The following is a 12904-nucleotide window of genomic DNA, read 5'->3' as shown; positions in this document are numbered from 1 at the left end:
AAAAGTACACTAAGAGTGGGATAAACAGATGGCTCAGCAGTTAATAGTACTGGCTGCTCTTACAGAGGATCCAGGTTCAGTTCCCCACACCCACATGGCAGCTCAAAAGGGTATATAACTTCAGCTCAAGAGGGCCTGACATCATTTTTGGCCTCCACAGGTACTAGGCACACACATACTACATATACATACATGTAGTCAAATGCATACATAAAAAAATTTAAAATGCATCTTAAGTTTTTTGAAAATGGTATGATTTATATAAAAGAGTAGGGGCCAGAAAGTTAAAAAGATGGGCTATTAGAACCCTATAAAGTTGGTATCTGTCCTTTCTTGTCAAATGTTTGGCAATGGTCTAGCTAGGCTCAAGCTCCATGATGGGTAAACCTGAAGAAAGAAAATAGAAATATCTCAAATTCACAGTAAGAATTCTTGCCAACAAGAAAAATTGTCCCAACAAATCCACGATTATGGGTTACTTTAATCTTGATCATTTTAAAGAAAGAAAGCTTTTCTAGAATTATTAATTCTAGGGTTTTTAATTTTAAATTGGTAGGTTAGATAATATTGGTAAAGTAATAAAATTTCTGACTTACCTTAGGATTATCACTACAAACTTTTGGATCCTGACTACAGCCCACAAGCCCACAGATGGGATGCTTCCCTAGAAAGTATAAGGCCCTGGGTTCAAACCCCAGCACAATAAAAACAGAAGTCCCCCGTTCTCTTAAAATCTCTTCCCCCCCCCAGATTTTGTAACCTGGCTAGTGTCATTATCCCTTATTACTTGTTCTTGATTCCTGACATGCCTTTCCAGTTCCTTGTTCTCAACTGTTTTATCATCTACACTTCCTAAGACTGTCTTTGATAGAGTTTTCCATCTGCACCAAAGCCTGCCCTCACCTCCATGTTATCTATCGAATCTAGCTATTCACCAACATGAATTAATCCAAAAAAAGGAAAAACCTCGTCATTGTTAAAAATCAGTCTACTTACCTTTCAGCTACTTCCTCTTCTCTCTTCTTTTCCTTTTTCCTCTCTTCCTCCAGCTCTTGTAATTTTAGCCTTTCCTGATTCCTCCTCTGAATAGCTCCTTCACTGAAATGCTGGGTGGTATCAAACATAACCTGCCCCCAAAACAGATGAAAGATTGCTTAGAAAGACTTGTCAGTAGACTGGATGGATCCCAGATGAGAGAGAGGAAGCTAAGATGGCACACAGCAATTCAAAACCAAAGAATTCAATATGCCCTTTGAATCTCAGCCACACTGCACTACTGGTTATGGGACAAGAGCTGAACAGTATTTGGAGGCACTCGGGTGTTCTTTGGCAAACCTTTGAAATAGTATATCAAATCACCATCTTAATTTTATGCATGTATAGCAATATTTTTGGATATTTTAATTTTGACAATGCCATACAGATATTTATACTGTATTGTGAACATAGTCCCCTCCTTGCCCTCTCTTATTACCGTCCCACTCCAACAAACACCATCTCCTTCCCAAATAGTGCCCCTCCTCCTTTCATGTCTTAAAGGTTTTGTGTAGGAACTTACTTTGTATATGACCATGGGTAGCATTACAGGGCAGTCTAGGGACAGGTCAGAAATATATTACCTCTAGTAGCCGTAATAATCAACTAGATTGATATGTTGTTGGTGTTGTTGTTGTTTAAGTCAGCAGAGATAAAAATAGTGAGTATGGCAAGGAATGGGGTAGACCAGCAGGAAAGCGACAAGAAAACTAACCTAATGAGATATCACATCATCAAACTATATTTCTTATCTTGAAATATAATGAGTAAGTGGGAGAAAAAGATATGGTTATAGACTAGAACAGAGGCAGGTGTTGTGTTAGCTCATCAGTATATAAGATGTCTCTAGTTTGATGCCCACCATGAATAATAAAAAATAAAGAGAAGGAGAACTAGTACACAAGGGAACTGGAGATTGTAGCCCAGCGGTAGAGTACTTGCTTGGCATTAGCAAAATCCTGGTTTGTATCCCCAGTGCTACAAAAAAATAAGTAAGTTAATATCCATGAAAAAAATACATTCACAGTCATAGTTCCTTTTAACACAAGTAGCTATACACACACACACACACACACACACACACACACACGCACGCACGCACGCACGCACGCACACACGCACGCACGCACGCACGCACGCACACACGCACAACTGAAAGTGCAAATTCATGCTGAAGCTGGGTTAGGACTTCCGGGTGATAATCGATGTGCCTCCTAGAGATAGCTACTCAGGTCAGCATGTGCTGATGCCTGTGCTGCTGCTGCAATCCGGCTAGTGTACAACCAATCCGGAAATGCAGAGTCCTTGCTTGAGTACCCCAGCTGGTCCAGGGGACTGTGCTTATTGGTTCCATGGGAGTTATGGATCAGACCACAGCCCTTGTTCCCAGCGGATGGTTTGCAATAAACCTGCTAGAAACCTGTTGAATGCCTAAAGGCTGCTGTACTTCTGCCTAGGCCAAGTGATGCAAGGCTTCTGCTGTGGCTCCAAGCAGCTGGGTGTTGCCACAGCTAATTTTTCCAGGACAAATTTCCAGTTTATATGGTCCACTGGCACTTATTATTGTTTCTCTGATGCTGGAAATGGGAATTCCCATAAGATGGTGATGAATACAAGGCTGGAAGCCATAGTGCAAGAATGTGACAAAGTCCATAGAAGCACATATCGTGCGTGCCTTCAAAGAGGACTTTTATGAGGAAATCCACAGTATGGCCATTGTCGCCTACCTCGGCCCAGAAAAGAACTTTGATTCTTTAGCACCACTTATTTCGGTAACTCGTGAGATTGAAGAAACAACTAAATGACTAGATTTACCAGAATATTTACACAACTCAAGGATGAACATTTCTTCCAGGTTTCTAAAAAACAAAATTATGAATGGCCATGGATGAAAAATGACCTTATTTCTTCATCCACTGTTTCCTAGTATTTCGCTGTTCATAAGCTATGTAGTCTCATCTTGATTGTATTTTAAAAGGCAAGCATTTTTCTATAGCTGTGAATTAAACAATATGATGTAGTTACTCTACTGTGCTTTGGTTGCTAAATCCAATGCATCCTACTATAGTACTAAAATATTCATTTCAAATTAAGATGCTTTTAATGCAGTATGTTGGTTTAAATGAATCACTAGAAATATAGTAAATGCATTATATTGAAGATAAGATGATGTATACAAAAATCAAGTCAATGATTTGAGACGAGAACCAAAATTATTATGGTGAAATACCAGCATGTATGTACTTGTATAGCATATGCTGCTAAACAGGGGAAGTGTGAAAAGTAAATGTATTCACAGAAGTTTGATAATTCATTCTAAGCCTAAGAAGGAAAACCAAGACTGGGATTTTTGCTATCTTGTGCATTTATATATAATTACAGGCAAGAGGACTTTTATAAGTTTTGTTTTACTGATTTCCCTTGTGAGGGCAGTTCATTGAACTGTCTCCCTTGGTGTCTATGTGGTGTGTGTCCTCAATTCCAAGTGGCCTAGATTCCCTAGCCCTATCAGGGTTTTTTGTTTGTTTGTTAAAGACGGGTGTTTTTCTGTTCTGCAGATCTTGTTTTTGTGTTTTATAATACATCTTTCTCCTTTTCAAAACAGTAGATATTCTTTTCCTTCAATACTGTTCTCTTTGGTTCTTTCTAGCTTGAAAAGACTGTCAGTTTTTCCCATTAGGAAAATTAGCCTGCCATTGTACATTTAAAAGAATTCGTCTATACTGCTCTATTCCATCACAATATGAATCCTGATTAAGTGTGTGCCTGCATTGCACTCTTAGGGTTCTGTAGGGTTTAAATGAGGACATACACAAGCCAGGTGTGCTGACACGTGCCTGAAAACCCAGCATTTAGGAGACTGAAGCAGGTGGACGGCAAATTTGAGGCTAAACTTGAGCTACAACAGTGTGAGTTTGGGGCTTGCTCATCTCAATACAAAATTAATTAAAATTAAATAAATACATATAGTCAAATAAATTATAATTACTGATGTAAGTAAGCACTTATAAAATCCGTAGAACTTAAAACTCTGAGAATGGGAATGAAGTCATGGAAAAATTTGGGTGGGATTTATACACATAATATATACATAAACAGAATATAAACTTTGACTATATATATGTACATGTTTGGTTTTGTAGCTATGCATTTTAAATACAAAAGAAGTGAAAAGGCAATAAACTGCATTATCATGAGTCCATATACCAAAAAGTATGTCAATCCACCCAAATTTCTCCATGGAACCTAGGGCTTTGTGGATGCTAGGCAAGTACTCCAGCAGCCCACTTATACTCACAGCCCAAGCTACCGTGTTCTGAGACTTGAGTCTCACAGAGTCCAAGCTGCTTTTGAATTTCTGATATCCTGCTTCTGTATCATAAGTGCTGAGTTAAAAGACACACACTGCCATATCTAGCTGAAAGTACAGTGTTTAATGTTATACATCCCATTTCTAAAAGAAGGCTCAAATATTAGTGGCTTTGCATGACAAATTTAGAAGTCAAACCCAGAATGGATAAAGCAGCTTTATGCTTGTTCCTAACTATGTTCTCATTTAGCGTGTGACACTTTTGTTATTTTATGTGTATGGGTATTTTGCTTGCATGTATGTCTGTGCACCACCTGTATGCATGGTAATCACGGAGGCCAGAAGAGAGCTTCAGATCCCCTGAAACTGTATTACAGACGCTTGTGAGCCACCATGTGGGTGCTGGAGTCCTCTGTAAGAGCAGCCAGTGAGTGCTCTTGACTTCCGAGAAGCTACTTTTCCAGCTCCAATTTTTTTGATATTTTATTGGCACCCTATATTTTATTAAATATATATTGCTTTTTAAAAATCGCATATTATTTAGGTACTTGTCAAGTATAATAAGCATATGAACTACTTCCATGGGACGCATGAATAATCCTTTAATGCCCTCCCAAAGCTTGGGCAGAGACCCAGATGATAAGAAGCACCACTTTAAAATCCCAGGGCGTGGGCTTTCAGAAGATTGGGTGTTCACATTAAGATTGTTTTTCTTCCTAAACATGCATGTATACATGATAGCATGCATCTCTGCAGCACCAATTGATCAGACCCCAGTGGAATCTATAGACATTTAACTGAGATGCTTCTTTCCAACTCAGTGTGGGGATCACTCGAACAAGGAAAACTGAAGTCTGGATTCTTCTTACCTTAATGTTACATGCCAGAGCCTTGCCATCATCTCCTTTAAGCATGAGCTTCATTCCTCGAAGGGAATCCATGGCTTTTATAAAGTCAGTTGACTCCTGGTATTGGATAAAGGCTTCAAACGTTTGCAAGCCAAAGTTAAAGCCCCCAAAGCTCCCACCTGTCATCACTTCTCTGTAGGGGTCAAGCATGGGGATATCCACATTCTTGATCTTCCCAAAACTCTCAAAGACTACTCGAAGGATCTCTTCACAGGGCTTCTCTCCACTGGAACCTTTAGGAGCAAACCATTTACAGGGCAAGCCTTCAAAATAGATGGAATCTGGGCTCTTCTCATGGTCTTGTTCTTCAGCTCCCGTAGTCACTGAGGCCTCTTTCTCTTTGGGGAAGTGTTCCCACTCTCCCTGGGCATCTGTAGCCACTACTTTTAAGTCAGTTTTCAAACCATTTAGCTTGATGATCTTCCCATGTAACTTTGCTTTCAGGATCTGAACCAAACTTCGGGTTTCAGCCTCACCCTCAAATCGGATGAAGTCTTTTGTACTCTTGGAGAGTCGCACTGTGGTGAACTGGTCAGGGCAAATGAGACTTTTCAGTTGGTCAAGAACTTCCCAGTTAGAGAAGGGCCTCACGGATTCTATACATTCTGGGAGCAATACGTTGATCATTAATTTTGCTATAGGCTTGAGGTAGAGGTGCTGAGCAGCACAGAGCTCTGTTGCCTCAGAGTTATCATAAACCACTGTGACTGTCATGGTGTCCTCACACCACCTTAGAGGACAAAAGAGAAAAATTTAATACAGATGGAGTAAAACACAGATTGGGACTGGGAAATGGTGTTAGCATTGCTAGGCTTAGATCCAAATGATAGAGGGAAAATACACTGTGAGCAGAATTAAAATAGTATCTTATAGCTCTTAAATCTAATAAGCCATTATAATAGGGTGTAGGATGTAAGGTTAACCAAAAAAGCCAAAGGCATGCCTATATGCCAACAACAAACAAGCTGAATTAGAGATTTAAAACATGACACTAATCCAAGTATGGTGGTTCATGACTACAATCCCAGCACTCTGGAAACAGAGGCACAGGGAGTAAATCTTGACCTAAATAGTTCCGGATCAGCCTAAACTACAGAATGAGACATTGTCTTATCTACCCCTTCCCCCAACAACAACAACAAAAATGATGCATTTATATTAGTACCAAATCCATGAAATGCTTAGGTAGAAATCTAATAAAATATGCATAAGATCTTACAAAAGAAACTACAAAACTCTGATGAAAAATATCCAAGAATTAAGTATATGCAGTAAATCAATAAGAAGGCTCAATATGTCAGTTTTTCCAACTAGATCTGTATATTAAACATAATTCCAACAGAAATCTCAACAAGTTATTTTCTCAATCAAATATAAATTCTAAGGCCAGTGCATGGTGGTGCATGCCTTTAATCCCAGCACTTCAGAGGCAGAGGCAGGCAGAATTTTTTGAGGTCAGCCTGGTTCACACAGAGGGTTATGGGCCAGCTAGAGCTGTATAAATGAGACTGTATGACAAAAAGATTCTAAAGTTTATATGGAAATACAGACCTAACAGTGGGGAAATGTTAGTGACACTCTCTGACTTCAAAAGTTATATAACAACACAGTCATTAAGATAAGATGTCACTCATCAAAGAAAAGAAAAAGAGATTTATGGAATGGGGTAAAAAAAAAAACTCAGAAGTAGATTCACATATAGTCTATAGATGTGTGAAGAAATTAGCCAGGAGAATCTTTTCAATGAGTAGTTCTGGAACAATAGACATCCAAACACTCTAATCTAAGTATGGGCCAAATTGAGCTGGAGAGATGGTTCAGATGTTACAAGCATGCATTGCTTTCCAGCACCTAGTTCATTTGGCTAAAAATGGCCTGTAACTCTGCCTCCAGGGATATGTATGACATCCTCTCTGGCCTCTATAGGCAACTGGACTCCTGTATACATATCCCCACACATGTATACACATAACTAATAACAAAAGTTTTAAATGTGCCAGCCAAACAGATTTGGAGATGTAGCTGAGAGAGCATTTTCTTTCCATGTGTATGGTCCTAAATTTGACTTCAACAACAGAAAAATGGACAGAAGATCTTAACAGACATCTCCCCAAAAATTATACTGATGACAAAAACTATTTTAAATGGTGACACTCGTAGATTAATTTCAAAGTCTAGATTACATTCTTCTAAATAGCATTAATGGAGATTACTTTCTATATTCTTTTAGTACAGATCATTTTGTGGTTGTGGGGAATAAACTCAATTCCTTGCGCATGTTAAACTAGTACTCTACCACAGAACTACATCCCAGCCCCGGAATTTGATATTTATAAATACTTATAAATGACCTGGAATCAAGAATTCTTTGGAAAAAACAATTTTCCCAAGAAGATCTATTGTCAATGAATATTTGAACATTTATTTTGTAGGTCTTTTGCCTACGTGTATTTCTATGCAGCATGTGTGTGCAGTGCCCATGAACCCCAGAAGGGAGAGTTAGATCCCCCAGGACTGTAATTACAAACAGTCATGAGCCATCATGTAGATCCTCAGAATCAAATCTGGGTCCTCTGGGAGAGCAGCCAGTCCTCTTAACTGGAGCCATTTCTCCAGTTCTGTCACTTTTTGTATGACTGCTAAAAATCTCAGCTAAAGCAATTAAGCAAGAGAAAGAGATAAATATCCAGTCAGAAAGGAGAAAGTCAAATCACCCATTGGCAGATAACATTACCTTACATACAGAAAAGCCTAAAGACGACCAAAAATACGTTAGAACTGATAGACAAATTACAGAATACAAAGTCCTTATACAAAAGTTAGTGCTTGGAGCTAGAGATGGCTCAGTAATTCAGAGCACTGGCTGCTCTTGTAGAGGACCAGGAGTTTGGTTCTTAGCACCCACTGGGCAGCACACAACCAAGTGCAACTCCAGTTCCAGAGGTTCTTGTGCTCTCTTCTGGTCTCCACTAACACCAGGCATGCCTGCGGTGCACAGACATACATGCATGCAAAACACTCACACACATAAAATAAAAATAAATAAATCTTTTTTTAAGTTTTAAGATAAGGGCTCACTATGTAGGTCAGGCTGGCCTGGAACTCATTTATGTAAACCAGACTGGCCTTGAAATCCTTAACTCACAGAGATCTACCTGTCCCTCCCTCCTGAGTGTTGGGACTGAAGATATATACCAACACATCTGGCTTACATTTCTATACAACAATGAAGTAACTGAAAAAAGAATCAAGAAGATGATCCCATTTGCAACATCTATAAAGATACCTGGAAATTAATTTAACCACAGAGATTAAAGAACCCTACAATAAAATCTATAAAACACTGATAAAAGAAATTGAAACACACACACACACACACACACACACACACACACACACACACACACACACACACACACACACACACACGGGGTGGGGGGGAGACAGACATCAGCAGCCTGGAATGATCTTTATGATCCTGGACTAAAAGAATCCATACTGTGGCATAGCTATACTATTCAATGTAATCTATTGATTCAATGCAACATGTTTCAACACTAGTGATAGCCTTCACAGAAACAAGAGAAAACATTCTTAAAACTTGCATGGAACTGCAAAAAAGTCTGAACTGCCAAAGCAATTCTGAGCAACAGCTAACACAACAAAGCTGGAAGCATAATAATATCTGACTTCAAAGCATGCCATATGAAACTGCTATAGCCAAAACAGCATGGCACTAGCATAAAAACAGATATGTTGACCACTGCAAGAGAATAAAGAACTCAGAAATAAGGAAACATTTTAAAAAGGCACCAAGAACATACATTGGAGAAAGTGTCTTCAATAAATGGTACTTAGAGAAATATATATGTGTATATAATATTGCATGCTACTATATTAACATTGCATTATCATTATATATGACTGAAACTAGATCACATACCAAAATCAACTCTAAATAGATCAAAGATTTGCATGTAAGGCATGAAACTACTGGGAGAAATCACAGGGTAAAACACTTCAGGGTTTAGGCAAACAGCATGGGGGCTCCTCAAAACACTAGAAATAGAACCAGAACTAGAATATGACCCAGAAGTCTCCTAACTGGGCATATATCCAAAGGAAATGAAGTCAGTATGTCAAAAATACATAAACAGACCCATTCTTACTACAGCATTATTCATAATAATCAAGGTATGGAATTAACTTGTGTGCTCATAGATGAGTGGGTGGATAAAAAAAAGTAGTATATAAGCACAATGGAATATTATGAAACCCTAAAAAGAATGAAAAGTATCATTTCCCCAACATGGATAGAGCTAGGAAATATTATGGTAACTAAAATGAACCTGGAATATAGAGACAAATATTGCAGGACCTTACACAAAGAAGCTGAAACATGTGCTTTCACAGAAACAGAAAGTAGAATGGTACTTAGCACAGGCTGAGAAGAATACAGGAAGAGAGACTGACTACAGAGACACTGGTTACTGTGCATACAGTACAGTTGGCTAGGCAAGATAACTGCTACTATTCTACAGAACTAGAGATAAGAAGAAATTAATTGTATATTTCAAAATACCCAGTGGATCAGGTTTTAAATATTCTCCACCCAAAGAAATGATTCGTGTCTGAGGAGATGGCTGTATCAAATACTCTGATTTGATCATTACACATTACATACATATATTGCAATGTTAATTTGTGTCCCATGAATACACATAATTATTTTTTTAGTTTTAAAGCTATGTGCCAATTAAAATTTTTAATTTTAAAATGGCCCTCTTTCAAATTGTCACAACTTAGATTCTCAAAGTCCAATTTTCCTATGACAGTAATAACAAAAACAGTTGTTCTTATACCTTCTCCAGTCAGTCCTAGTCTTTAGATCTTGAAATGAAATTCATGCGGATATTTTATCTTAAATTGCTTTCCAGGAATAGAGGCTAATTTTCAATTACTGTCAAGGACCTGGTGTATACCAAGTAGTCAGACATTTGCATATATCATAGTTTCGGTGCTATAGCGATGCCGTGGCAATTTGTGCAACACCTGGCACATAGCTGTAAACAATCAATTCCATTGTGGTACCTGTTCCTTAAGGATGCCTTAGACATGGTGGGGGTGGAGAAAAACAGAGGGAGAAAGAAACAGACACACAAAGAGAAACAGGGGCAAAGAGACAGAAAGAGACACAGAAAGGAACACACAGAGTGAGGGGAGGGGAGGGAGCGAGGGAGGGAGGGAGGGAAGGAGGGAGGGAAGGAGGTCATAACATTGGCTGGGTAGGGACAAGGGGAGGATCTGGGAGAAGCCGGGGGTGGTCAAACAGAAAATATATAAAAGGACAGGATTTTTAATTAAAAAATATGAAAAATTAAACAAGCAGAGGAAAGACAACAAGGGGAAGATGGAATTAAAAAAAGAAGTAAGGAAGAAAGGAAGGGAGGGAGGCATACTTGCTGATAAGATGGAGTACCCATGGGAGTTTTTAGAGGAAAAATGTTGCAGAATAAGTCACAATATAATTTCATAAATGCAATATAATAAAGTCATAAAATAATGTAAAAGGGTTTGTATGTCTATGAACACACATATACATAAAGTCTGAAAAGATATACTGTCTAGAAAAGGGTCACAACAAATGAATACAGTAACAGTCCCCTTCCACCACCAATACAGCCATCTATGTGCCAGCACTGGCATCTGACTCCATCACTGAAGGCTATATGAGTCATGAATGAAGCCTGGGAGATTAGAGTAGGAGTCTGAGAAACAAAGGATCACTCGGCAACTGTGGTGCTAGCTGTATCACAGGTTGCAGAAGTGAGTTGTTGAGAACTGCTTTATTGATTGGGGTTGGGAATGATGCACAGTGGTAGAAAGCTTGTCTAGCATGCAGGCAGTCCTGCACCCCATCCCCAGTACCACACAAACATAAAAATTGCTCTATTGAGACATGATTGATCTGTAAGAACCCATTTTATAGCATAAACTGAACAAATGTCAACAGTGCACATTTTAATAAGTCTTGACACATGTATACACACCCACAGAAAAACTATCACCATGTTCAAGATAGTGGAAACAACTGTTATTTTCACAAATTTTCTTGTGCCTTTTTGTAATGCTCTTTCTGCCTTTAGCAATCACTCATCTTCCTGCAAAGTATTTAATTTACAACACAATTATTTTGGAATACAATAAAAATAGGTATTTATTTAAAATACATATATATAAATAAAATAGCAGGTGCTTTCCTCTAAATCAGAGTGCTTTCTCAGTTCCAAGGTCAATGCCCCAATTTTTACTTAATTAAATCTCTTAGAGAGCCCTACTTTATTTTGAAAATTGGTCTAAAAACATTTTTTGTTTTCTCCTCACATAATCTCTGTCTTTTTTTAATGATCTCTAGTTATGTGTGTGTATGTGTGTTTTTTGAGACAGGGTTTTGATGGGGAATGTACTGTGTATGTTTATCTTATTGATTGTTAAATAAAATACTGTTTGGCCAATGAGACAGCAAGTAGACGGGACTAGGAGTCAAAGAGGATTCTGGGAAATGTAGTAGACAAGTGATGATCCAGGCAGGAAGTGACATAGCAAGGAGACCCATACTTAAGCAAAGGAGAAACAGGAAGGGCCCTCTTTTCCCCTTCGCTCCTGCTCCAGCGGCACAATGTGAGCCACCAGCAAGGAGGGACGCCATTAAGGCGTCCGATAAGTCTTATAAAATATATAGATTTATGATAGTTAAGACTGAGCTAACAGATGAGAAATCCTAGTCATTGGCCAAGCAGCTTTGAACCTAATACAAGTTTCTGTGTATTCATTTGGGCCTATAATTCGGGCGGGCGGCTGGCATAAAGCTCACATGTGGCAGTGGGGCTCAGGCAGCTTTTGGCAGAAAGATTTATCATAACAAAATGCTGTCAGAAGTGGGATCACCCCATGCCCCAGGGTTCCCAGACAAAGAGGTAAACCTGACGCCACAGCCTGCCCTGTCAGGCCGCTGAGAGGCATCCGAGCAGCTTCCATATGCTCGTGCCGTCCAGGCGCTTCTGGAGTTTAGACTCGGCACTCCCAAGATGATAAAGTCAGATCCAGATAAAGAAAAACCTCTAAAGGTTTATACTACATTAAAAAATATATGTAGGCTTGTGAGAGAAAAAGTAACAGGAGGAAATAGAGTAGCCGGTTGTAATGGCCAATGCCCGTAGGATTTGCTGAAGGAAGCAGAGGTAGGCAGATTTCCACAGAGACACCCTGTCTCAGAAAAAAAGAAACGAAAGAAAGTAAAAGTAAAATAGTAAAAAAGCCACCTAAAGATGAAAAATACACAGAGAATCTGGATACTAAATGCCATACTGTTGTCTTTAAATTGTTTGATTGCCGAGGAAAAACTTATTGCTGCTAAAATACATTTGATTATAAATGCTGCTAAATTAATCGAACTTATACATTTTAAAAATGCTTTGACTTCAAAATTCAAGTTTAAGGACAGGCTACTTAGAAATAAAGGTTTTACTTATATTTCCACAGAAAATAAAAAGCTGTGGATTCCTTCCAGACTAATATGGTTTGATCAAGCAAGACCCCCTGAAGCTGAGACTATACAGCCTTACAGACTACAAAAACAAGGATTTGGTCA

The 12904-nt window shown here is 38.7% G+C and overlaps 1 protein-coding gene and 1 pseudogene across 3 annotated transcripts in view; one reads left to right on the top strand and one right to left on the bottom strand.

Moving 5' to 3' along the window:
- LOC100769666 (A-kinase anchor protein 17B) overlaps positions 1–12904 on the bottom strand; it is a 37648-nt gene that overhangs the window by 8729 nt on the left and 16015 nt on the right. For all 3 annotated transcript variants that reach the window (XM_027431937.2, XM_027431940.2, XM_027431939.2), the window contains 2 exons: positions 5215–5983; positions 997–1127 (listed from right to left, as the gene is read on the bottom strand). In XM_027431937.2, the coding sequence (XP_027287738.1) occupies positions 997–1127; positions 5215–5967 (884 nt within the window). In that variant the 5' untranslated portion in view covers positions 5968–5983. The remainder of the gene's footprint in view (positions 1–996; positions 1128–5214; positions 5984–12904) is intronic.
- LOC103159670 lies at positions 1246–2927 on the top strand (annotated as a pseudogene).

Source organism: Cricetulus griseus, chromosome X, assembly GCF_003668045.3.
Source record: "Cricetulus griseus strain 17A/GY chromosome X, alternate assembly CriGri-PICRH-1.0, whole genome shotgun sequence".
Lineage (NCBI taxonomy): Eukaryota > Metazoa > Chordata > Mammalia > Rodentia > Cricetidae > Cricetulus > Cricetulus griseus.
This window is presented reverse-complemented; position numbering and strand designations above follow the sequence as displayed.